The sequence below is a fragment of the Electrophorus electricus genome, chromosome 15 (genome assembly GCF_013358815.1).
Source record: "Electrophorus electricus isolate fEleEle1 chromosome 15, fEleEle1.pri, whole genome shotgun sequence".
Classification (NCBI taxonomy): Eukaryota; Metazoa; Chordata; class Actinopteri; order Gymnotiformes; family Gymnotidae; genus Electrophorus; species Electrophorus electricus.
The window spans coordinates 4478925-4505649 of record NC_049549.1 but is presented as its reverse complement, the minus strand read 5'-3'; the positions used below and the strand labels follow the sequence as shown (position 1 = coordinate 4505649).

The window sequence follows — 26725 nt, the reverse complement described above, 5'->3', positions numbered from 1 at the left end:
TAAATCGTGCTTCACAAAATTAATTAAAAAAAAGTGTCAACATGTCACCATCAGATATAACAAATGAAAAATTAGGTAATACTTTAAAGAGTTCTGTCTTAGAATATTAGCAGTACTTAATATTTAGCTACGGAGCTTTTTGTGGCAAGTTTAAAAGTTCAAATGAGCACACCAGCACTCAGGAGAGTAGTACCAAATATATTGTTCATGTTTCCACAAGCATTTAAAGAATAATGTTTTGCAAAATTTCAGGTCTGCCATTCATGGACGAGGGCTGTTCTGCAAGAGAAACATTGAAGCAGGTGAAATGGTCATCGAGTACTCTGGCATAGTCATTCGCTCTGTTCTGACAGACAAACGAGAGAAATATTATGATGGAAAGGTAGGCAAAAGTTAAGACTCCCACGCATTTCCGTTGTGCTGTAGTACCAGTTCTCGCAGGCAGTTTCTATTTATGATGAGTAATTTATCATAAATCCATTTTGTTTTTGACCTGTGGTTGTGTCCAATCATGATGCATATTTCTGCTAGTGATAAAGAATAGACTCAAGTCCTTCTGTGTGTGTATACAAATGTATACAAATTTACCCTATTTTCCTACAGGGCATTGGCTGCTACATGTTTCGAATTGACGACTTTGAAGTGGTGGACGCGACCATGCATGGCAATGCAGCACGTTTCATCAACCACTCGTGCGAGCCCAACTGCTACTCACGGGTGATCAACGTGGAGGGCCAGAAGCATATCGTAATTTTTGCGCTGCGCAAGATTTACCGTGGGGAGGAGCTCACCTATGACTACAAATTCCCCATCGAGGACGCCAGCAACAAGCTCAGCTGTAACTGTGGAGCCAGGCGGTGTCGACGTTTCTTAAACTGAGAGGAAATCGCAGAGGAGTATGGGGGCGGATGCAAGGGTGACGAGTACACAGGCAATAAAATGGAGGTGGTCATTAAAGGCAGCAGAGATTCCCCGCAGAGACACTTTAAGGTGGGGTCTTTGCTAAAAAGTGCTGCAGGTTACCAGAAAGCTGCTGGGATGATCCAGGGATAGCCATGGTGCTGTCTAAACAGGGCACGAGCATGTCAGCAGGAATAGGGGATGTCGCAGCACCCAGCTACCCATCCACTGTAATGTACGGTTCCTCATCAGAGCATGCCAGGGTGTATTGCACAATCATAATGTGCATGGAACAGCAAATGTGGTCACAGTTTCTGAGAGAACAATTGATTTCCTGTGTGATTATAATGTATTTCTCTTTAAAGGTTGTGCTTAGGCATGCCTTCATGTTCTGACCCCTTCTCTACTCCCACGTAGCATTTAAGGCCATATCATAAAGTAGGGACTTGGTGAAAGTGGCCATCTCTTCTATTACTAATAATCTCAAATTGCACATCCAGACAATACAAATTTGGCATTGAGCCAGTTTAAGCATTCTATTTCTGTGTTGAAATTAAAACCTACTCTCTTTGGGGTTGTGCAGAAAGAGCCGATATCTCTTGTCTGATAAAACTTTCAAAGGGTCTGTGCATCTTTAAACACGCTGCAACTGCACTCAGTAAAATAGTGTCAGTACCAGCAGATGGACCACTAAAGTGTTGGACTCTCGAGCTCTTCAAAGAGACTTCTGCAGCCCGTAACCTGTTTAAATATACTCCAATACTGCAAAAGTGCAAATTGATGTAGTTTTGTGGCAGTGAGAATATTCTGTAATGAATATATAACTAATCAAGATATAAACACACACTGAGATGTTTGTGTGATACTCATGCTATAACATAGAATAGAATAGATGTTTAGGAGAAAAAAAGGCTTTATACTGCTCAGGAAGATGCTGTGAACCCCTGCAATACACCATGTTGATCCATTCCGTTCAGAAAGCATTCAGCAAGACATTTTCCATGGAACGCATTGAATCAGCCTGTAAAGTCTTTTAAGGCCTCTTTGAGAAGCCATTGGTGTAATTGTTTGTTAGAAACTCTTTATGAAAGGCCTTGGGGTTTTTTTTTGTTTTGTTTTGTTTTGTTTTTTTTATCTTTCCCCATTTGTTTCCAATTCATGAGATGACTGAACTTTTCTCTTGTGGAAATATTTGTCTCCCATCTTGGGGCCCTGCTGCTGTATAATGCCAGCTAAACATTTCTACCCATATTTACCCTTTCTCTTTGGTCTTCATGGTGCTAGATGTAACAAATTATTGGGGGGGAAAATCAATCATTTCATTAGTCTTTCATTCCTTGCAGTGTAAGAAACGTCGTTATTTGTGAATTACATATGTACTTGACGGTTAATGGGTAGAGAGCCCTGTAATGTTTTGCATTTTTTGCAAGCAAATTCAGGTATGGAGAAAGAAAAATACCTTTTTTTTTTCTCTGCTATAATATCAGACACTACTTGAGCTCAGTTCACTTTGCATCTCCGCTTTTACATATTTTGACAGGTTTGGATGACTTTTTTTTTTTTTTTTTTTTCCCCTAATTTCTCCGTGCTGTGGTTGCACGTATTATGTACCGCTCTTAGAGATTCTGACCCCTTACAATCGCCCAAGAAAAATCTTTTCCAACCACAGGTTTTAAGAGGCAAAGTTTATTGCTAGGACAAATTCTGCTAAATGCATCTTGGCCACAAATGACGGATCTTTACCTTTCAGCCATCAGCCACCTAGCACTCAGCACCTTGATGTCCCTTTATATTAGGACATACGACAGCTCTGTTGCTTTCCATCATGAGGAAAAACAGATAAACTGATGCCATTGTGTGTGTCTCGGACATTGCTCAAGCTTTATGGCTGTCATATTTATTCCTGTTTGTATTTAGATTATGGGAGTGTTTGTGCTTTCTACGCGGCCAAGGTCTCGTCAGATCTTTCTTTTGTTTACATCGTTCCCTCTTTCTCTCATCTTTTTGACTTGAACATTCATTGAGGGTGAGTTCTTGCAGTGCAGCCTATTTTAAGGTGGTGTGTTGAACCCGATATCCCTTTTTATTATGCTTTTAGTTCTTGTTTTAACTTGTAAACTGTGGCCACATTAAACTCTTTTTCATGACTAACTGCAAGTAATTGCTTTCAGCGCTTGCTGGAATACTAGCTAGTATATAATAAACCTTTATAAAGGAGCAGCAATGGAGAGGGAAGCCTACACGCTGATGTATGATAGCCCTCTTAGCCAATCTGTGTGGTCAGTCCCTTTCCACTTTTTTTTTTTTTTTTTTTTTTTGGACGTCTAGATCATGAAACGAGCTGATTTCATCCTCCCCCCCCCCCTGAACTTGCAAGGATTCTACCTCAGGCTGTTCAGAATGACTGTCAAAGAATACTAATGCAAATCCTAGAAGAAAATACAATATTGCTTGGTCTTAAACGTCCTGAATAGTTGGCCTGTGTGCAATGAAGGATACAAAGCACTAGTCAAGACCTTCTGTGCCGATCTGTCGCCCAGAGTTGTGTGGAAAAACTGTATGTTCATACGTAGGGTTATTTTAAAAAAAAAATATCGTGTTGAAAAAAGACTTAAAAAAGAGAACGTGTGTCTTTACTACGTTGTACAAAAGTACCCTAAGTTTGTAAATAATTGTATACATATTTCTAAACCTGTTTAATTTTTCTATGCACTTTTTTTATTTATAATGTTATTTGCTTAATAAAGATGTTACAATGTTTGAACAAAAACTGATATTCAAGCAGATTTTCATTTTGCTTACAAATTTTATTGATAAATATGAAAGTTATGTAGATCATTTGGAAGTATTGTTGGGGGAAAAATGTCTAGTTCAAGGGAATCTAATCTACACTGATCAGATCAAAATTGATCAAAATTGGAGAACACCACAATTTCCTATATGTCAAGGTTGTCCTATGCGAATTTATCCTAACAGGAATAAAAGAGCAGTATTTTAAGCTTATTTCATGAGTTGTATATATTCTAAAAGCACAGTATAAAAAAACTTAAATGAGAGAACTGAAAACACTGGATCAAATTTAGAGAACACAGATACCTGCAAGTTATTGGTGTTAATCTGGCACCTGGTGCTAATTTCCTTAATTATCTAACAAACCCTATTTAACTGGCAGCCTAACTTTCCAGTTTTCACTGACTTTGCAAGATGGGGGGCTGTTCCAAAGTGACACAGCAGTGGCCCTCTGTCACACAGCAAAATGGGTAAAGCACTTCCTTGAAACTGAAAACATTGAAACAGCTCCAAGTCCTGATTTAAAGCCAATAGAAAACCTCTGGAAGTCCTTGGTGACAAAGGTATGGCCAAGAAACCCACAACAGTCACTGAATTGTGGAAGAGACTGCAAGAAGAGTGGACCAAAATCACACCAGAGTGTGAGAGGCTTGATGTCCTGTGGCCACAGATGTGCTGAAGTCATTCCAAGCAACGGCCTTTACACTTCCTACTGATTGGTGACTGTTGTAACCTTCCTCTGTGATAGTCATTGCTGTTCTCTAATTTTGTTTATTGTGTTTTCTGCAGAATAAAGGTTTTATGTTGAAATATCTTGGTTATTTTGTAAAACACTGTTCTTGTGGCATGGTATACCCCTAACAAAAAATTCTTCAAATGTTGGTCAATAAAAATTACATTATTTCTGAAAAAATTGCGTGTTCATAAGTTGTTCTCTAATTTTGATCTCCAGTGTATATTTGGAAAACCCAGATTTACACACACATATATATATATATATATATATATATTAAAGATTTTGCTTTTTATCCCAAGAACACTGATTAGTCCAATAGAACAAAATAGAAACAGAATAATGTTAGTACCTGTTAATAGAACAAATAAAATATTGAGATTGTCAATCAAATCTACAGAAAAAAAGGCATATGATAGACATGACTTCAACAAAGCTAAGAATGGGCATCTACAAAAGGTCTAAATATTTTAAGATTTATATTTTGGTTATTGTATTACTCAATTAGTAAACTACACTTAAACTTTAATGGAAAAACTCAGCCATAAAGTATGACCACTCAATGTAAATACTACTCCAAATTTACACTAGAGCACATTAGGTCCCATATGACGACAAATTAAACCTAAACTACCATGGTACTTAAAGTAAGCTTCCTGAGCACGAGCACTGCGTCATTGCGCCCAATGTGGCTTAGCAGGCCAGCAAAGTGCCCCACGTTCCAGTGGGGGTGGTTGGCAATTACTCGTTCCAACAGCGCAATAAGAGGACTCTTACTGTCCTTCATTGAATAGGCATAGTTGATCCAGATGAAGGGGATGGAGCAGTTTGCAGCAAGGTGACGAGTGCTCTTCACTCCAGGGGTGTCTGGGTCCAGCAGGAAGACAAGCTCATCCACCACGTCCAGATCGTTCAGCATTGTTTGAAGAGAAGCAGCCTGGATATCAGGGGCTGGTGGAATGCAAAACAGTGAGATGTAGTGAAGGACATCCCCACCACCACCACCTTTTAACTCCTTATAGAATAAGGCTGTTTACTGAAGATCAGTTTTGAAACTTTACTTCAAATGGATTGGATTTTAGTTCAAAATTATTCCAGCTTGAATATATTTAGGAACGTTTCTATACAGCAAATGAAACAGAGTAGCGATGTGTCAAAACTGTGTGCTGAAGCGTCTACTGTGTTACTCACTCTTCAGTATTCAGTCCTTTTAGTATGTTTTGTGTACTCACACAGTAGGTCATTTATAGCCATGTTGAACTCAACATTGTCTTGTCTGGATGTATATGTTATACATCTATTGCCATCTTCCAGGATAACATTATTTTTCAAGCTTCTTCCAATGATCCATTTTTTCTCTTTAGAACATGAAAAAAGTCTTTGGTAAATGTGCATTGTTCAAAGCTACAGTGGCTTTACACATAGCATAGCACAAAGAACAGGTTACACAAAAATGTACACAAACATACTATGTGCTTTCAGCAAAGTGAAAACAGCTTTCATGCATACTGATCTGAAGCATAAATTACACATAAATTAATATTCAATTAAGAAACGACAAAGAAGTTATTTGCTTACATGTAGGATGTACTTTTAGAAGCTTACAGTTGGCATTGCAAACACACAATTGTTAATTTCACTTTTCATACTGTTTAGACAACTCAATTTTTCTCTTCCATAAGTAGGCTGCAGGACTTCCCCCCTTTACACATACCTCTGAAGCCAGGATGTTTCCTCTTCTTAATAATGTACAGCATATAGATAATAACACAAATTATGATGAAAAACACTGCCCCTAAACAAATCCCTGAAAATAAGCATAAAAACGTTGTCAAGCAAGAGCACAAGCCAGTCATGAATAAAGATATAGAGATGAATCACTATTTTTTTTAAAAATCAAACATACAAGTAGTAGAATCGGATATGCTCGGAGTGTCGATATGTGCTTTAACTGTCTTGTATACGGTTGTATGATCCATTGTAACTGCCTAAAAACAGAGATAAGTGTATAAATTCAGCATGGGTCATAATATCTTTAAGCGGAATGATATTCATACTAATTGCTGAGTAGTAAAGGTAATGCACCCCATGCAAGAAGCAATTGTACGAACAGAGTCGTTATTAAAATTGCTCGTACTTGAAATTTACAAGAAACAGTTTTCTTAAATTTAGTACTTTCTCTTAGACACACAAATTGCAAATTTCACGTAGGTCATATCGTTTTTAATGACGATAAGAAACGGAAGTTGAGCACTTACCAGTTTTCCAACCATTCATCTAAAGGCTTGTAACTTTAATCTATAAAACTACGAAATCACATTGGCTTTTTATGAGTGACACTTAAGGACAAATGGGCTTAAAGTTTTGGGTCTTCAAATATTCTATTTTTTCAGTTGTTATGAACGGGCGCACTTGTACAAGCAAAGCTGTTTGGTCATTTGAAACGCTTTGATGTGGTTAGGTTTGATCGATTTTACCCGTCACAACTGAATAAATAGACTTCATAAAAAGGACGAGGATTCTAACGTAACACAAATGTTCTTGCGTGAGGCACATAGTTCAGCAGTTTATGCATTTATATAGTTCACATTAATGTTTTCAAGGAACTCAACTGCAACATTATATATGAGATAGAAATGTTTACAGTTTAACTCATTCATTATTTGACCAATCTTTTAGCTATACTTTAATTACTTATGAACAAACTGAGCCGACTCTTCCAAAGAGTGTATTTGTGGTTGTCCCAATACCGATGTGATGGACTCCGTACTCGCTGTTCTTCTCTCTGTAGTGAGTTCTCTGCATTCCCATTGTCTGCATAAAAACGTGTAAGCAATAACTGGAATTACAAATACACATGCACATATGTCAAGACCTACATTTTTATGTGTGTATGGTTGCGAATTTAAATCAACCGAAGATAACCAATGATTCCGAATCGGTTGTGCTTAGCATGTGTTCACTTTAGTTTAGGCTTCTGGTGGAAATACTGGTACCCTATATGAACATCATAATATAAAGAACCATTTTATTTAACTGCTGAAATACAACAGACGTCGGGTTATACTTACCCGTCTTCACAACAGCGGGCATCAGAGGTATTTGTACACGGCGAAAGTAATTTCCCATTTGTGCATGTGGAACACAAACGGCAGTTTAAAAATGACCCGTTGTTAAATTTTCCGTTGTCGCAGGTTTTGTATGCTGTCGAAATGTGTCCTCCATCATCTTGTCGTCCACAATGTCGATTAAATTCATAACCTACGGTGAAATTGTGGCAGTTTGTTGAGAACTTCAAAGTGTCTTATACGCTTATATAACGCTTGTATCTTAACCGTATACTTACCCGCTGTAATTGGATATACTTGCTCACATGGAACACATTCACTCCCATTCCAGAAATACTCAGAAACACAATAATAAGATGACATGGCTGTAGACAAGAGACTGCCTCGCCTCGGTAAGCACACTTGCCTGAAACGAGAACACACTACTAACTGTAGTGTGTAACTCGAGCCCCTGACTGTGTATACAAGTGTCAGTTGTCACGGTATTATTGATGTTACGGCTATACTTGTATATCTGATGATACAGAGGAGTGTGTGATACAACAGCTGCTCGACACAATCCACTGTGTGCATCTAAGGCATAAAAGGGGCATAACCAAAGCACAGACGTCAGTGAAATGTCCCCTTTACTTAAGCGTGAACACATGCATCCATCAGTTTATCCATACATCATATAACCAATATACCTCTGCATAGTAATATGAAAAATATAAGGTAACTGCCTATTATTACGACATATTCTCACATAAAAACAGCTGCATAAGCAGAACTAGTACAAAGACTTAAATCCGTATTACAGTTAATAGTTTATGTACAATAATTAGTGAAAACTCAGATTATTCAAAACGATAGTCATGTCATTATTGTTACAAAGTTTAAAAAAAGTAATGTTTAAAACTGATTGAAAGCAAGTAAGTACGCTTCAGCAAAATAAAACCATAGGCATTGCTGTCAGTGGGTGCGTCATGGCAGTGTTCGTGGGCGGCAGACCGTAGACTTCCTAACTGATACTTTTACATGGTCTTCCCCAGGTCCACCAATCTTCCTTCTTCTTCTAAATTTTCCAAACCAGTATTGTTTACTCTATTTATACTTGATAAGGTACAGACAGCTAAGATAACTATTCACAAACATAGAACAACCATTAAATAAAGTTGTATACAAATTGTTTGCACAATAACATGGACATACATTATTTTTTCGAAAAGAAAGATGAAGAAGAGGGTGTGGTAAAGCTTTTACACTTTTCAGCTTCTTGAAGGACAAGCAATACAGCTAATTTAAAGATGGATAACTTAGCTAAAAATGACTTTTTACTGTTAGTGAACCAATAGTTACAGTGCTGTCCACCTTTACTTATGTTAATTAGGAACAACTGACATGTGTTCTCAATTTATGAGGATAATGTGATTCATCATAAGAACAAAGATGTGAAGAATTCAGAACATGCCATGAATCTGATGCAAACCTTTTCTTAGGACCTTTCTCAAGAACAAATTAATCTATGACAATCCAGAGAGGAGGACAAACAGCAGACAAAGAGGCTAAATCAGCCGTCTGCTGATTGCTACTAGATGTCACCCCAGGTTCATCATACTGACACTATGTCTATTCTCCAAGCTAAGCAGAAACACAGAAATCAAAGAAAACATCTTAATAACCTATTTAGTATTAAAGTAACTGATTTACAAAACATTTCCTGCACCTTTCATCTAAAACTGGGTTTACTCAATGTTAGATCCCTAACATCTAAAGCCTTGGCTTCCTTCTGGCTCTATTCTTGTAGCTATGCTGCTATAGCTACATCTGCTGGAGTCCATCATTGCACATTATAGATCCCACAAACCCTCGTACCTGGACAGGCGAAATAAACTATTCTCTCTTTCTGCCGAGATACCACAATCCCCGATGCCATGATGTTACTGTGCCTCAACCTGAGCCTGTCAGCTGTCATGGCTGCTCCGTGATGTCCCCTGCTGTGTCCCACCACACCTCCACACCAGCCAACTACTTCTCAATTGCCTTTGATGGACATTCTCGTATGGGATGGGTTTTGGATACGCACACACCATCAAGACTTGACTAGGACTTCTAGAAAACCAGACTATACATTAATTGCTTATTTTTTTCATTTTATTATTATTATTATTTAATTTTTCTCTTTAACTATTTATTCTGCTCCTTATTGTTTATATTGTTACTATTGTAGTGTCCATTGTCAGGCAGAGGAGGATGCCCCCCTTTGAGTCTTGGTTCCTTTTTTCCTCACGCTCTAGGGAATTTTTTCTTGCTACTGTCATCCTTAGCTTGTTCACTGGGGGCTTGAACTTGGACATTTCTAAAGCTGCTTATTGACAACTGTTGTAAAATGCGCTATATAAATAAATTTGACTTTGACTTTGACATTACCTATAGTTTGCACATTTTACTGAAGAGGGGAGACAGTCAGGTGTCCACGATCTGTATTCTGAATAAGCATGAACAATGAATAGAGAACAAGATAGAGCCCCGGTTGTGATCAAGTCACAGATACCCAGTGTCTTCATGCTCAAATTAACCTTGAATTATATCTTTTGTGCATAAAAGAGCCATATGAAAGCATTCTCTTTAATGCATAACTATAACTGACACTGTTCTTACTGTGATAGGTAATGAGAAAAAAGAAATGTCTAGAAGCTTTTCATTTAGAAGTTTTATGAGCATTACTCTTATTTTCTGGGGTAATATATATTTCTTACAAATATTTCCCAGATAGTGATGACTATATCAGTGACTGCTCACCATTTCCCAAATATGAAAATGCGATTGTATCTTTTGAACTAAGATGGCAGTACCAAGACAAAATACAGTGAGTAATGGCTCAGGCAGGAAATAGCCTTTTTTGCAGATGTCATTGTAAAGCAGTTTTTTTTTGCTATGTGGCCAGCAAATACCAGCACCATGACAGTAAAAGTGGCCTTGATGGCAAAATAAACAGTACAACTTATTGCTGAAAATGGATCACAGTCAGATTATTTACAGATATATTTAAAGTGATCTAATAGATTACATATATGTGGACACAATGCAGTACATGCCCAAGAAAATACTTAGTAAAGACTCCTCTCACACACACACACACACACACACACACACACACACACACACACACGCACACACACAGTTACTGTGCGCTTTGATTTCCCTGTGTAGCTCAAATGTAGTTTCAGGATGTATTCCATGCAACTTTGAAAGCATTTTATTTTCAAGACCATTTTGATATGTCATTTATTCTCCCCCAGAGGTGAACCCATATCCGCATGAGGGCGATACCCCACCTGATGTGTGGAGTGACAGGATGCTCCTCCTTCCAGTGGATAATATGGTGAGTGTGAGCTGCATACACCCATGTGCTGCTACAAGAGAACCAGGTCTGCAGTGTGTCTTGCAGTGTATTCTGCTGTGCATCCTGTAGTTTGTCCTGTACTGCGTCCTGCAGTGTATTCTGCTCTGTGTCCAGCAGTGTGTCCTCCAGGGTGGCCGGAAGCATGGCTGGCAGTGCATGCCAAGGCCTGGCCTCTGCACCCCCACCATTGAGCTGGCTCTGCCTCCAGAGTGATCAACATGGGTGGCCCAAACACCAGTCCTGCATCTCCCCCCTCCAACAGGGACTGGAGAGCAAAGCCAAGGCATGCAGTAAGGTGGTGGAGAGGGGGCAGTCATTGGACACCCACCCACTAACTGGAGGTGTCCCAGATATGGTCCACCCAGCTTCCCAGACCTGGTCCACCCGGGCGTTTCTCCAGTAAGTGTATATGACATCTTGCTGGGAGTCAACATGTGTTACATCAGGGTGGACAGATTTGTTATTATTTTAATTTAAAAATCCTTAAAAAATAACATGCTTTCTAATGAGTTACGGGTTTTATATTCAAGTGTGTGGGAGGGTTATCAGTGAACCTTCTGTTTTGCTTATCCTGCTCTCTCTGGTAGATTTATACTCTTGTCTACAAATCTGTTGTAGAGGAGAGTTACTTTTTCTATGTTAATGTTAAACATAATCATCCGTCTGACCAGTGAGTCAGTCTGACTGGAACAATCCAGATGTGAATCCTAGTGCAATTTGTAATAAAAAATATTTTGATTTAATAAGAAATATGTGACCTTTGCTCTTGTCTTGACCAGTCTGCAAGAAAGGCGAATTGATGGAGTATGCCAGTTATCGCTTATCTGTTGCTGGGCAGGGTGTGCAGCAGCAGGGAGTAACAACGTTTTTAGCAGGAAAGAATGTTCAAGGATGGTTGAGATGCCTGGCACAGGGAGTCACGAGATTAGCTCATGAGAGAATAACAGGAAATGGTGGGAGGTATAGGGCCTCATGTAAGAGGGAAGTTTGAGGCTTTTCTCCCTTGATGCATAAGGGACAGAACCAAAAAAGGTCACTCATCTGCACATCTGGCTCAAGTCCTATTGATTTTTCCTCCAGACCCTACAAAGCACTGAAAGGTCTTGCCCCCCCAGTTCCTTAGAAAACTCTCAGTGTATTATGATCTTTCTGCTGAGGTACACCTACCCTTGATGCTGTGATGTTACTGAGCCTCAACCCGTCTCAGCTGCCATGGCTACTCATACCACCCCCCTGATTGTATTCCACCACATCTCTACCCAAAATTAAGATAAAAATTAATCAATTGTTATTATTATAGCTAATAAGCATTTGGTAAGAAGCAATAATTATAATGCTTCTTAAGCGCAGGTCCATTATTAGTGTTGCCCAAATGATTCTACACTCCAGGTGTATATATATAATATTGTGTGTGTACCCCAGAAAAGCTATTATATCAATTATATATGTTAATAATTTAATGGTTCGCAGTTGTATTTAAAAACAAACAAACAAAAAAACAAAACAAAACAAAAAAACAATTACCTTAATATTTGCATGGTAATGAAAATGTTTTTGTTGACTCTGAATGACCTATTTAGCTACTTTACCAACAGATGGCACCAAAACTCACTTTGAAATGAAATGATCAAACTTTCTTTTAAAAGTCTTGTCTACTCATTTTGATGATTATCTTCTATTATCTAGAACTTTTGTGTGTAATTTACTATAAACAGGCAGTCAAAGATTGATGTTTGACTTTTCTGTTGAGAAATTTTTTTTAATGCTTTTTCTGCCAAGCTGTATTGACCCCAGCTCATCATGTGTCACTTTTTAGGAGAAAACTGTCGAAAAATGATTTGGTATATAAACCTGAGATTCGAGAGTGCACACAAGTCTGTACAATACATTTTGCTCACATTTGGAGATATATTGTTTTTTGTTTTCTTTCAAAAGATGAACATACCCTTTATAAACATACAGGTTAAACAAAACAGTCAACAGTGCATTTAAAGAACTATAAATTCACCAATTCAAACAGCCTTCTCCACATATTAAAGTTTGAATTTCCCCAAAAATAAAATTGTTTTAACTAAAATTATGATTGGCTGATCTTTTAATTATTCTATAATTTCTCAATATTTTGCATTTTATACTCTGCTTGTGTCTGCTGTAGTAATATTTGTCTGGTGGGCTTGTTCCCTTTTTGATTTCTCTTTGAGGTTGTATCATTTCTGTCCCAATGTTGAACTTCAAGACTGTTGTCCAGTGCTGTTCTCAGATGTTTCCTGTTCCTTCGTAGAATGGTTTTGAACCATTGTATTATCTATTGGTCACTTTGTCCATCGCTGCCTTGGTCTACACTCTCATTCTGTCCCTTCCCTTTAGGTCTGAGGGACCCCTTGTTATAGTAATATATTTCTCTGGTTAGTTGTCATTACATCTTGCTGGAACAGAGTTCCACAAGGTTGCCAAAGTATTTTAGTTCTCCTGATCATGAGTCTTTGGACTGGGTTAGCATCTAATGCTTGTGATAGGGAATTTCTGTGGTCAAGAATGACAAGGTAGAGGTCTGACATTCACAGTTATCTTGATGGAATTTAGCTGATGCTTTTATCCAAAGCAATTTACTATTATGACTGAGTACAACTTGAACAATTGAGGATTAAGGGCCTTGCTCAGGGGCAACTTGGCAGTGGTGGGACTTAAACCAGCAACCTTCCGATTACAAGACAAGTACCATAACCACTGAGCTACCACTGCCCACTGCTCACTGACTATGCCCGTTTTGCTTTTTCCATGAGATTGTTTGCTGTTTTAACTGCAGACTCTTCTTTGTTGTTGCTTTGAAGATAAGAGGGTGACATGTTCAGTCTTCATGCTTCAATCTTTGCTAAACTTTCTTTAAATTCCTGGCAGCAGTACTGTGGACCATTATCTGAAACCACAACCTCTGGAATGCCAAACTATGCAAAGTGGGATTTCATCTTATGGATGACAGTTGCTAAACTGGTATATGGCAGTTGGTCAGCTTCCGAAAAATAATGAACTGTGATCAGATTCCTTGTGTTGAATATAAATCAGTTTGTTTCAGCATTTGCCCATGGTTTCATTGGAATGTCGTGGGCACAATGTTTCATTCTCTGGTTATGTCTAAAGCTCTGAACACTGCACAATTTCCTATATATATTCTGAAGGCCTCTGTCATCCCTGGCATATAGACACATTTTCTGTTCCTGCACAGACAGCTTTCAATGCCCAAATATGAAGAATAGATTCTTTCCATGCCTTTATGTCCCATATAGACTGGGATTACTGCTTGCTTTCCAATGAATATTACACTATGCTGCACACTAAGCACGAAGTCAGCAACCTGTTGCAACCTTGTTGTATGATCTGTTCCAGGGACTGGAGTGTTTTGTCTTTCTGTTTAAGCCTTTTCCCCAGTCCTTCCTCCAATATGATTATGAATTTCAGCGTCAACGGAATCTTGCAGGTAAGCTCTGCTGAGTGTGTCTGCTAGATGCATTAAGCCTCCTGCCGCATATTTAACACTGTCATGTTTCTATAATTTCAACAGAATTCTTTGTAACATTTTTAGTGCACTAAGCATTTCTCAAAATGGTTTCCAAAGATTTATGATTTGAATGAACCTCCACTGTCCTGTCATATGTATACTTATTACATTTCTCCATGCCAAACAGAATGGCCAGACAATCTTTTCCTATCTGTCCATAACTCCTTTCAGTGAGCGTCTGCCATAGTCTGCCTGCATGAATGCACCTCCCAACCCAGTCTGGGATAATTCACATTGGACAGTAAAGCTTTGTTTTGAGGTAAAATATTTTAGAACTCGTGCTGTGTTGATCATGTGTTTTAGCATTTCAAATGCATGCACATACTCCAGTCCCACATGGTATCTTTGATCATCATTTGTCTCAAGACATCAGAGTCTTCAGCTCAATGCTCACAGAATTTGCTGAGATAGTTCACAATGTCAAGCAGCCATTGCAGACTTTAGTCTTGTCATTTCTGGTTTTTTTTCAGGATTTATTTTCAACCATTCTGATGTCAGTCTGTGACCAATGTATCCTCTTTTGGCGCTTAGTTTGAATTAGTCAGTGTTCTGTATTCTAGTAACCTTCTCAGCTTAATGCCATGATCTCTCATCATGCTTCATTTGCACCTTCCCGAATGGTGTCATCTGCCATAGCGTGTGCTCCTCAGCATGTCTGTCAGCTGCTCATAGTGGAATCTGTGCATCACATCACATATGCTGAAAACTCTAGCTTTGGTCAGGTATAGTAAGACCTCATTGAGAAAGAATTTAACATTAAGACTATGAAACTGAGATGGAAATGTACAAATATATATGTAAGTGTTTATGTAGCAATAGGTTTCCTGTTATTCTGTACTGTCTGTTCCTTCCAGGATTATCACAGGATGTCAAGAAAGCGTACAGTGAGCTGAAGTAGCAATAATATATTAAGCCTTAACAGAAACTGGATACAATTAATAGAAACCTGCTGTGACTGTCTAGAGTGCAGGATGAAGAAAGTGTGATTTCAACACATTGTTATATTTGAGGGACTATAAGAGGAAGAGAGAAGAGAGCCTTGGGGATCCTCTCAGAAAACTCTGTGTGGGAGTATTTCTGCAGAAACAAATGTGCTTTACTTGCAAGTGGTGAATGATAAACATTTTTCAAGCATTTATGCAAAATAGGCTATATTACCCCCACGGTGGCACCTGTATAGACATAGGCCTGGTGCACACACACACATACAGTATACACTGATCGTATATACCTTTAAAAGCACCTGCCTAATATAGTGTTGCCCACCCATGCATCCTCCACTCCACCCATGCATCAAGCAGCCTTGGGCACCCATGACTTTGTCTTTCAATGGATCACATTTGTTAGGTAGTAATCACCACCACACCAACTTCAAGAACGGACTATTCACTTTCTGCCTTACAGCCATGTTAGTGTGCTTCCAGTGTGCTTCAGTGATCAGCCTACCCAGTCTATTAACCACCGCCATGCTCTCTTGTTAGATACCTGCGGACTATTACCTGGACTCCTTATAAGCTTACCTGTCAGTAGGCTGTGTGAAGTCTCTGTCTTGTGCCTCTAGCCAAGTTATTGACTCAAATATCCTATTTTTTTTCCCTTCCTCCCTTATTGAATTGGACTGTATTTTTTCTTTTGCCTCTCTGCTTGATCTTTTCTATTCTTGTTTGCTCCTGTGTGACCTTCGACTCCGCCTTAGTCTGCCTTTCCTGTCTGTTTGCCCCGTGAGACATTGGACTTTTTACATCCTACTACTGCCTGCACATATAATGATCTAACCTCAAGACTATGACCCCTATTTGCTATTCAATGCCAAATAAAATATCAGCTGACCATTCAGCAGTTCAAAGTAAACAACACAGATACTGATTTAAGAATAAGCCATTATGACCTGCTGTAAACATGGGGTTTTAATTTTATTTTATATGTATTTATCAATCTGTAATTCTCTCCATACATACTGGCACAGAGAATGCAAACATATTTTAATTGATAAACTGATATTTTTTTGTGTGTGCTGAAACTCCTTGGTTTAAAGATGATTTAAATAGATGACTTAAAAAGAGGAATTCTCTTTTTATTCAAATCAAGTATTCAAATCACTTGCTGATCTTTTACTGACATTTCTGTGTAAATTTTTGATTACACACTTCAAACATGACAGCAAAGTTTAAAATCAAGAACATCTAGTTACAGCTCAGTTATGTATACTCACAAGCCAACATTAAGTGCTGAAACATTTAAACTGCTAAATATAATTGAAAAGATTGAATGAATGGATATTTCAGTTAAGATCTTAAATTAATTGGTTTTAACTATTCTTTATCTTAATTTTACAGAAGCACAGTTAGCCTGCATGTAAGAAGAGCTGTTGAAAATGATTCCATTTAAAACACGGCACGTTTTTACAAATTTGGCGTGCGTCAAATACTCAACCAAGGGTTTATAATAAGGGTTTATTTTATATATATATATATATATATATATATATATATATATATATATATATATATATATATATAAAGTATATAATATATATATATATATATATATAAAGTATATAAAATATATATAAATATATATATAAATATATAAAGTATATTTTATATATATATATATATATATATATATATATATATATATATTATATATATATATATATATATATATATATATATATATATTATAAGTCTGCCCTTGGTGAACGTAAAATTCATCAGGGTGAATGAACCTTTAAATGTATTTAAAGTCAACCTGACCCCTGAAACTGTGTCAGTTGGAGATCAAGGGAGCAGACTTTCACTTGGGGTCCTCTCTGGACTGAAAATATGCTTAGTTTAGTATTGGGTTTAATTTATGCAGTTGCACAGGTTCTAGTGCCATGCCTTCCTCCGATTCCCCTTTCCAACAGAGTGCTAACAACTAAGCAGGTAAGACATGATTGGTGAGTTTCCCATAAGTGCCATGTAGCAGCAGATTATGAAATAAATACACGTTGAACACTTGTAATACGTTGAACACTTGTTTCTGTAATAATACTAAGAGTTCAAGTTTCTGTAATTCTACAGTGCTTTGGAAAGACTCAACCAGCAAGACAATCTCTACATTGACTATCCTTTAGCTTATATGTTGTCTGCTCTTTAGTAACTGATCTTATCAGCTGTAGTTTTGTTTGTTTTTTTTGTTTGTTTGTTTATTATGTTAAAATAAAAATTTTAATTTTAAAATATAATAGCATCAGTATAATGACTTGAGGATCTCTTAATATTGACATTAGCTGTGGGCCATATGATGTATTTGTATTCAATGTTTGTATAGTTTAAATATCTCAAAGAAAGTTGCATTTGAAATATAAATGACAGTACTATGTTCTGTGCTATGCAGTATTTGGGAAAGTGGTATTATGTTGGAGTAGCAGAGCAGATGACTGTAAAACCACAGCCTGGAACTACAAAATGGACCCAGAATTGAATTCAGTCATGGAAGAAGGCGGTAAGGGTGATGCATCTACTTTAAGCACAGAAGGCCACACTGATACTACCAGTTATAGCATTTTCTGTTTGATTTCAGTTCAGCCTAGACCTTTACAACTGTTTGAGATTATATAATTTTGTTATTGTAAGATTAGATGTAGGGAATGTTCACAATTATAAGGTGCAGCTTCAAATTAGCAATGTAATGTATTAGGTTAGCAGCCTTAGAAAAGATATCAGCTTGGTCATGTTCCTAGATGTGGAGGCCTTGTGGATAGCTTGTACTTTTTTCAGCTATCATGTTTAGTCTTGTGTCATCTTATGACCTAAGAAAAGTACTTTCATGTCTAAATCTACACTTTGTGATTATTGTAATGATTTTGCTGTCACAGATTACAAGCAAAAATTGTGTAGGAATTTTCTGGTCATCAGGTAAAATCTGGTCTTTTAGTGTGTCATATGTTATTTTCTATAGTACTCGATTTACTGTCTCTGTGACTAAAGACAGTCTATAATAATCTTCTGACAATGTCACATCACACAGAATCATGCCTCATGACCTCATTTCTACAACTCCTTTCTAAAAATAAACAATAGAGAGTGGCCATTAATTATGCACAACTTTCCAACTTCAACTTGATGGCAGCATGTTGAAATGAAAACAAAGTACATGGTGCACAAAAGAAGAATGTTTTCTAGAATTGCAGCAGCAGAGAGCAGTCTACTCATATAATTTGCAAATGGATGACAAAAGCAGAATTTCCTTCCTCTCCAGAGTCCACTTCACCTTCTCCTTTTAAAAGATGAACTATTTTTCAACCTGCCAGGTCCTATTTCAGAAGGGTCTTGTTCTACATGAACCCTTCTGTGACATGCTTAAAGTGGCCACTTTTGCCACACCTGTGACATTGATTGCTTCATTGTTAAATGAAGTCCCTTGTACCTATGGCACACCAAATCTTTCTTGTGATCAGGCATCATGTGAAGATTTAATGCTTATTGCATAAATTCCCTGATTTTTTGTAGAAATGCTCCTGTAAGTCTTTTACATGTGGACTGTGTTCAAAGCTTTCTCAAAAGTCAAGTAAAATTCACCCAGTAATCTTCTGTTGATGGAGCTATCATTAACTGTACAAACTAGACTCTTTCTTATCATCTGTGGTAATGACTCACCATACAGTCTAGCCATTGTTCCATATATTAGATATTGCTGTATTCATAAATATTTGCATAAACAGTACCAGTGGGTTTGCAATAGTATTGTACATGAAAGGCATCAAATAACAACTGCTCTCTGTGGAAAAACCAAATCATTTATGAATGAGGCCAGTGAAGGGTAACAACAAATACAGACTACAGGATGTATTTGACATAACTGTACATTAATGGGGCCAGGCTTGGTGCATTAAGCCTTACAATTTAGTAGGTGTACCCAATAAAATGATTACTCAGTGTATTATCTGATATTTATAGTTACTATTATGTTCTTTGCTCTCACAGAAAATTATGGAGAGTGGATAAATTGCCCCTCATGTCTGATACTGGGAAAACTTCACCCAAATGATGCCTTTATCCGGTTCATGTTGTTTGGTTAGTAACATCAGTCTTAAACACAACTTTAGACACTTTTACAGATACTTTTGTTCATTAAAGTACTCCAGTACTAATTGTAGTTTTAGTTTGGAAGTTTAAATTAATTGTAAATGTATGAAATGTTGCAGCACATACCAAGAAAACACCATCTGAAGTGGTGGAAAGATTTAAGGCAAAAATGGGATGCTTTGGGGTCATCACTGAAATTATTTTAGCCCCTCAGACAAAAGGTATGACAATTTCTTTAAGTATATTTTCCTTTCTATTGTTTGACACAATATTGTTAAAGTGACACAAATTGTTAAAACAGCACAGACTACATAGAGTATAGAAAGGTACTGCTTCTTAAAGTGACCATTATAGCTTTAGAAATCTCTAGTGCTATTTCTGCACATCCTTGAGACATTCGTAATCATATCAAAATGTTTACTCTTTTGCAGAGTTTTGTAAACTGGAAGGAACTGACTGAGGGGTAATTGAGTTGTGTGGAGACAGAATTACCTCTGCCCATACTGGTGAGATATTCGAACTAATTAACTTAGAGCTCTTTGTTCTGCAGATTGTTCTGTCAGTTTGTCAATCAAATAAAGTGAATTCTATGGCAACCCAAAGATGTCATATTGAGTGAGGCGTTTTTAATATCCATCATTCAGGTCAATGACATTTCACTTCAATTTGGATCATTTGTAACTGCTTTGACATTAATTCTTACACACAATATGTGAGATCAGGTGACCCTTTTTTTTTTTTTTTTTTTTACCTACCAAAATGATCCTGAAACTAATAATCAACTTGAGATTTTTTAAAACTTCTGTAGCACAATGATATGCATTTATTATTGTCAAAGCAACATTAATTATTGACATAAATTGTTGTCAAAGCAAGCGAGCCATTAGCATTAGAGGGGAAATACAGAGACTAGGTCACAATCATACAGTTAACCGCAATGAGGAATGTTACCTTACCTGTTTTTAAAGGTGGATGGAATGGCAGTTTTCATATACAACAACACTTCTGTCTCTACTGCCCTCTCTCCTGGTTTCTCTTTCCCCTCCCATGCAAATGAAAAAGGAGAAACTCTTATCTGTTCTGAGACTTTCCCCCATACAAATACTTTCCACCCACATGTTAAATTTGCTTTTCACTTTCAACTTTTAATTACTGTTACTTTTGTCTTGATTACTGGTGGTTGTGCAGCCAGTGAAATGCATGCTACTGCACTTTCTTTAGTGATGATGAAAAAAATTCAGAAAGTCAGAAAATCCAACCTGATGTGTGTTGCTACTTATTTTAGCATAATTTAGTCTAAGATTACATATCTAATTAAATCTATTATATTTTGAAAATATCCATTCCTTTGTGAGTCAAATCTGAAATGATAGAATCCATTTTATAACATATAATCATAGTGTCTGCACAAGTGAAGAAAATAACTAATAACATGAACAGCATAGTTTGATACCAGAAGAGTGGCCAACTCTAAATAGATAAATGTCTAAAAGTTCATTACAAAAAAAAAAAAAAAAGTTAAAAAAGATTCATTGTTCATAACAATGGAATCAATATATGTTGCATTTTGAAAGTAAACTTGCTGGAGATTTCAACCTTACCAGCAGTAGGAGACAAAACTCTTTTTTTTTTTTTTTTTTTTGGTGCAGAAGGAGAAGCATGCATGATGTGATGTTTCACAGCAGGACTCTCTGTATTCCATTGTTTACCTATATGTGTAGGCTCCCTCAAAAAAAACCTGCTTATTATGTATTTTTGCATGCTGAATCCAAATATGTTTTCAGAATATTTCTATCAACCATAGAAACATTGCTCCAGTATACTCATATGTCATTATGTATAGTGTGGAAAAACACTACCAAGGAAAGTATATCACTTCTGTGTTGGCAGACTAATGCTGGACACTGAAGAGGGATGTTCCTGATGCCAAATATAGGCAAAACCCATACACTGTACATGTTAGAAATATGTTTGTACAACTTTTAAGTGTAATAACAACCTTATAAATAAGTAATATATAATTTATATAAGATTTACACACAAAAACTATATGTGAAAAATCTAAAAACAGATTTGAATTCTACATGAAACATTCTACCAGGTCCGCCAATTTTAGTTTTCAACTTTTGTTGAACTTGTATAGTTGTAAAATATCTTGATGGATGTAAATGAAGACAGAACTGTCTACAGTTGCCCAAGAGCTTGGAAATTTGATGAAAAATATTAAATAAGAATTAAATAAGGTTTTAGCTACCACATTTGTGAAGTAAATCTATAAATATATACATGGAAATGAACTGTGTTCTGTCTCTTTTGTAGAATTATATTACTCTGCCAAAAATGACATAATGTAATGTAATACTTCAGTTTTATTCAAATTGTACATGCAAGTAATACATTCAAATTAAAATGCATATTCTGTAGATGAATCAAGGTAAATATCGATAGTTCGGTTTGATTAGTTCGATGTTGTAGTGTTCTCCAATCTTGGCATTTCGGTTGCAAATGTTTCATCACCAGATGAGGTTACATCTTCAGTGCAAGCGTCATAATATCGTAATATCTGTGTGTTCATGGGCCTTGTTCGATCCATGAATGTCATTGGTTGTTTTTCTGGACGTTGATTGGCTGATCAACTGGGCTTAAAGCCAGGTCTGGGTCGCAGGTTGTAGGTTGGTCTTTGATTGGTTACTTGATTTGATGTAGTGCCCTGATCTGGTCCATCATCTTCAGGCGGCGCACTGGTTGGTGGGCTGGCTAAATGCTGGTTGTCGTGTAGGGGAATGGGCTGCCTTTCTCTCATTAGGCTGAGTATTGGTTGGTTGATTGATTGAGCATTGCGCTCTGACCCACGTGTCGATGTTTGTTCTGATTCTTGTGTCCAACCTTGATTAATAGGTTGGGTTGCCATCCTGACTTTCTCATGGTCTTCTGGTTGGGTTTCCTGGTTGGCCCTCTTTTGGCCACTCATGTCCCTCTTCCGTATTGGGAAATATGCACGGTCTAGTTCAATGTGCTTGTACACCGACTTATCCATAGAGTACCATGCTTCCAAGAATTCTCTTGTGTGTCTTGTGTTTGCTTGAGATATGACTTTGACTGTAATTGAAAATTGAATTTGTGTCCTTTGTTGTCTTCGTGAATAAACATCAGTGAGTGGAGATCGTGTCGATTAATGGCTGACTGGTGTTCCTGTAAGCAGGTGGAGAGCTTTCTGCCAGTCTGTCCAATGTAGTGTCTGTCACAGTTGTTACAGTGAATTTGGTAAATAACATTGGTCTTCTGTTTGATTTGGAGTTCTTCTTTAGGTCTTGAAACCATACTTCTCAATGTTGTGTTTGGTTTGTGTGCAACTTTGATGCCATGGGGCTGGAGTAATCTTGCTGTCATCTCTGAGATGTTCTTCATATAGGGTAACGTTATTTGTTTGGTTGTTGTTTGTGTGTTATGTGTGTTAATTCTGTAGATGAAAATTCCCAGAGAAAAATCACAGTATCTAAAATGATGAAATCATTTTTTAAAAATTTGTTTCCTTGATTTTTGTACTGTACTGATTTAGATAAGACTATTGCATTTAAGATATTAAAAGAAATGTAGGCTGTCAATGTTCTGTTTTGCAAATCTTGGAGAGTTTGATGGCTACTGTTAATATTATTGTTAATAATGAACTTAGCTATCATACATTGATTCGCCAGTTTTTATTTTTCTCTCTGGATCTGGAGGTCACACAGGATCCTAGCTTTGCTGTTCTCCACCATTCTCTGTGGTTCCTCCCTTAGGGGTGACCAGCTCATAATGCCTTGCATATGCTCCTGTATAAGATCCTTGCCACATAGTTTTTTTTGCTATGCTTTCCCTTCCAGAATCTTGCATATATTTCCTGCCTCACCTTCCAATGGTTATCATATCTTTTCCTCATGCATATTTTGCTGTTCTTAGGGTTGCACTCTTCTGGACTGAGATTGATTCCTGGGATCTGCTGGAACCAGACTAAGGGTCAGCGCCCCAAGTTCCCCTATCACCACTGGGATAGCTTTCATAACCTTCCATATTCTCTCTATTTCATCTTTCATAGTCTGAAGGATTTTATTCACAAATAACTATGAATATAACTTATTCTACTTGTTCAATCAATTACAGACTGTACTTGTCAGTCAGCATGTGCCCCCTTTATCAGTGGGTCATCTCTGACTGCAGGAATATTGTTCACTGGATATTGCCTGGATGTAGACCACCCTCAATATACCCATGACACTGCAATAGGCATGTTATGGTAGTTGGAGTGGGTGTTATGATGGTAGGAGAAAGACAAGAATCAGCAGTATTGCTAGATTTTTATGCTTTCTTGTGTTTCTGAGAGTGGCCTGCCTCCCAAAAATAAGAATAGAATATCTCTGTTCCTTATACAGTGATACCAGTCCACATCCACTACAGCACATCTACCTTTGCAGAGTCACTGATGTCCTGAGAGTGGTCTGCCAACCAGATGGTATCCAGTCCATTGTGAGTCAGGCATCAAAGACTGATCAGTGTGTATACGCATGTATATAATCAATGCTTAAAGTTTAAAAGATGAGGCAATGGAACACAAATTGTGAGGTGTCCCAGCAAAATTAAAGAAACCATAAGATCATGTTTGCTAGCAAGCTATCCCAGTTTAAACAGTTAGGCAGGTAACATTGCAAAAATGGAAGTTCTACTTTGAACAGAGAAACTATAAAAATCATGATGATCACAAGAATGTTAGATTGAGGTTATTTTACATCCACAATTATACAACGTTACTGGGTGGTGATGTGAGATACAAACAAAGTAGGCATAGTTAGCTTATAGTTTTCCAAACAAAAGCAATAAAATACAAATATATTGTACAAACCTCTCCACATACATCCAGAATATTCATTGGTGTCCTTTAATTTCACCAACAAATCCTGCCTTGTAGTGTGATTGTAACGTGTGTGGCCCGAGTGCCAAAGGGCGAGGGGCAGGATGCACAGGCTCCAGCAACGTGGACAAACATTTATTAATACATAAAGACAACGGCATTCACATCCATTACAAACGATGAACATGAACACAATACGGTTAACGTTAAACAAACACGATAAACACAGATCCATTTTAACAATGACGAGAAGAACATTTAACTTTAACATTAACACTAACATGCTACCTCAACAATGACCGAAAACACTGCACACAATGACAAGAGTTTAAATACACAAAGACTAACACAATACAGGTGTGTGCAGGTGTGCTTACAAACAAGATCCTCCCACTGCACGTGGCGGGCCAAAGCACGTGACACGCGGAGGCGAGCGTTCCGTGACAATGATCAAGCATCAATGCTTTTGTAGGCTTTGAGTAGTGTATTTTCCCACTGTGGAAATAAAAATCAGGTAACGTTACATATATATCAGGAATCCTGGTGAGTGGATGTTCTTGATCCACTGGTTCTTTGGTAATTTGGATGGATTACTGTAAAGTCCAACTGCCTTAAATTCAAGCAAATAATTGCTTGTTTCTTTTTTTTTTTAAACTTAATTAACCACCACAGAGGTGCTGAAATCACATAAGGTGCTCCAAATATGAGAGGTACCATGAGAGGGATCTTGTTTTGGCAGGATCCGGCCCAAATTAAGCACTGTATATAACATACTTGTATGATCCCTTCAAAAAGGGTCTTAATATAGACAGTGTTTACCAGTGCAAGGTAGGTGTATGCATGTTTATAAGTAAGTAAATTTTAATCAAAATTATTTTTAATTTTTATATAACACCTCATTGATTACAGACCTATAGCTCTTCTGTTATTATGAGGGTTTTTGAAAGATTGATTTGTAGACCTTTCCTTTGGTCACAGTGCGCCGGGCACCCAGCCAGACAGACACGTTCACTGATCCTCACACAAACAAATAGACAACACACACATACACCCCCACAAACAAACACACCACATACCTCATTCACAATCACAATTTATTGATTATCTGGACCTTATTTGTGTTTCTCCCTATTTAAAGCTCACAGGCACCTACCTCCAGTGTTGTGCGTCGCTCTGAGACAAACGTTTCTTCCTCGCCCAAGCCTGCAGCTGCTGAGTCTGGGCTGAGAGAGATTACTGCCATTCACTTCTGCCATTCACTTCTGCTTTCCTTTTATTCCTTTTATTCCTTTTATTCCTTTTATTCATTTTTTCCTCACTCAACGCTGAGCTACTTTACTTTGTTCTGGAGAATAAAGAAACTCCGTTGCAGAACGCGTGCCTCGCTCCCACCCTGCCCACACTGTCACACCTTTGTCATGTTCTCTCTATATCACTGAGTGTATATCAAATTCAGATTGTCAAATTGTACAAATTTGCAACACTGATGTCTAATGATGAGGAAACAGCATGCAGAGAGGAATATTTAGTGGAATGGAGCAGGGTGAATAATTTAACATTGATAAAACAAAGGAACTTGTGGATGACTTTGGGAAAAGGAGGGTGTACCTGTCATCTTTGGCCATTAATGCTCAGGAGTTGGAGATGGTCTATTACGTTCCTGCGGACAGCCGTCATTACGTCACTTAAGTTGGAGCACAACACTGCTGTCTTGCTGGGAAAAGCTCATCAAAGGCTTTTCCATGTAAAGCTTTGGAACTTTGGTGTGACTACAAACCTGGGGTGGAAAGTGTACTTTTCAGTATGTGTCTGGTATGGTAATACAATGGCATACACCTCTATATACATCAGTAGATTGGAAAAGAAGGCATTCAAAATTTATGCAGATAGTTCACACACAGCACAATACATTTTTATACTGCCCCCTTCCAGTTAAAGGTTAAAGAGCATCTTATATAGAACATCTCTGAAGAAAATCACTTACCCTTCTGCCATCGGACTGGTAAACCCCACCCCACAGTCTAAACAGTGTTATTATATAATAATGTAATTAATTTTCTTTTTGTTTTATTAATGTTTTAATATATGTTTTTCTACTGAGACAATGTATTGAAACAAATTCCTCGGTGCTGAAAAGAAAGTCAAGCACTAACCAATAGGCACTGATTGGCAATAAAGTTATGAAACCTGACACTTTTCTATCTTTTCTAAAAAGATTCTTTTTTTCTGTAAGTATTCAAATCACTTGCTGATCTTAAAGTGACTTTTCTTTGTGTATTTGGTTATGGACTTTAAACACAAGAGCAAAGTTTAAAATCAAGAACACACAATTACAG

At 37.4% G+C, this 26725-nt stretch overlaps 2 protein-coding genes across 3 annotated transcripts in view; one reads left to right on the top strand and one right to left on the bottom strand.

Annotated features, from left to right (window-relative positions):
* kmt2bb (lysine (K)-specific methyltransferase 2Bb) overlaps positions 1 to 3400 on the top strand; it is a 30979-nt gene extending 27579 nt beyond the window's left edge. For both annotated transcript variants that reach the window (XM_027024468.2, XM_035533914.1), the window contains 2 exons: positions 253 to 382; positions 604 to 3400. In XM_027024468.2, coding sequence (XP_026880269.2) covers positions 253 to 382; positions 604 to 879 — 406 coding nt within the window. In that variant the 3' untranslated portion in view covers positions 880 to 3400. The remainder of the gene's footprint in view (positions 1 to 252; positions 383 to 603) is intronic.
* Positions 3401 to 3686: 286 nt separating this feature from the next.
* igflr1 (IGF-like family receptor 1) lies at positions 3687 to 8082 on the bottom strand. The gene is made up of 7 exons (XM_027024481.2): positions 7770 to 8082; positions 7495 to 7684; positions 7174 to 7237; positions 6330 to 6411; positions 6138 to 6230; positions 5656 to 5781; positions 3687 to 5374 (listed from the first exon to the last, which is right to left on the bottom strand). The coding sequence occupies exons 1-7, from the start codon at positions 7852 to 7854 to the stop codon at positions 5049 to 5051; spliced, it is 966 nt and encodes a 321-aa protein (XP_026880282.2). The 5' UTR covers positions 7855 to 8082; the 3' UTR covers positions 3687 to 5048.
* Positions 8083 to 26725: the final 18643 nt, after the last annotated feature.

Coding starts and splice junctions, on each gene's coding strand:
- igflr1 (XM_027024481.2), bottom strand. CDS start 7,854: ATGTCATCTTATTATTGTGTTTCTGAGTATTTCTGGAATGGGAGTGAA. Junction 7,238..7,494: donor GCCCGCTGTTGTGAAGACGG/GTAAGTATAACC, acceptor GTTTTTATGCAG/ACAATGGGAATGCAGAGAAC. Junction 5,375..5,655: donor GGCTATAAATGACCTACTGT/GTGAGTACACAA, acceptor GCATTCCACCAG/CCCCTGATATCCAGGCTGCT.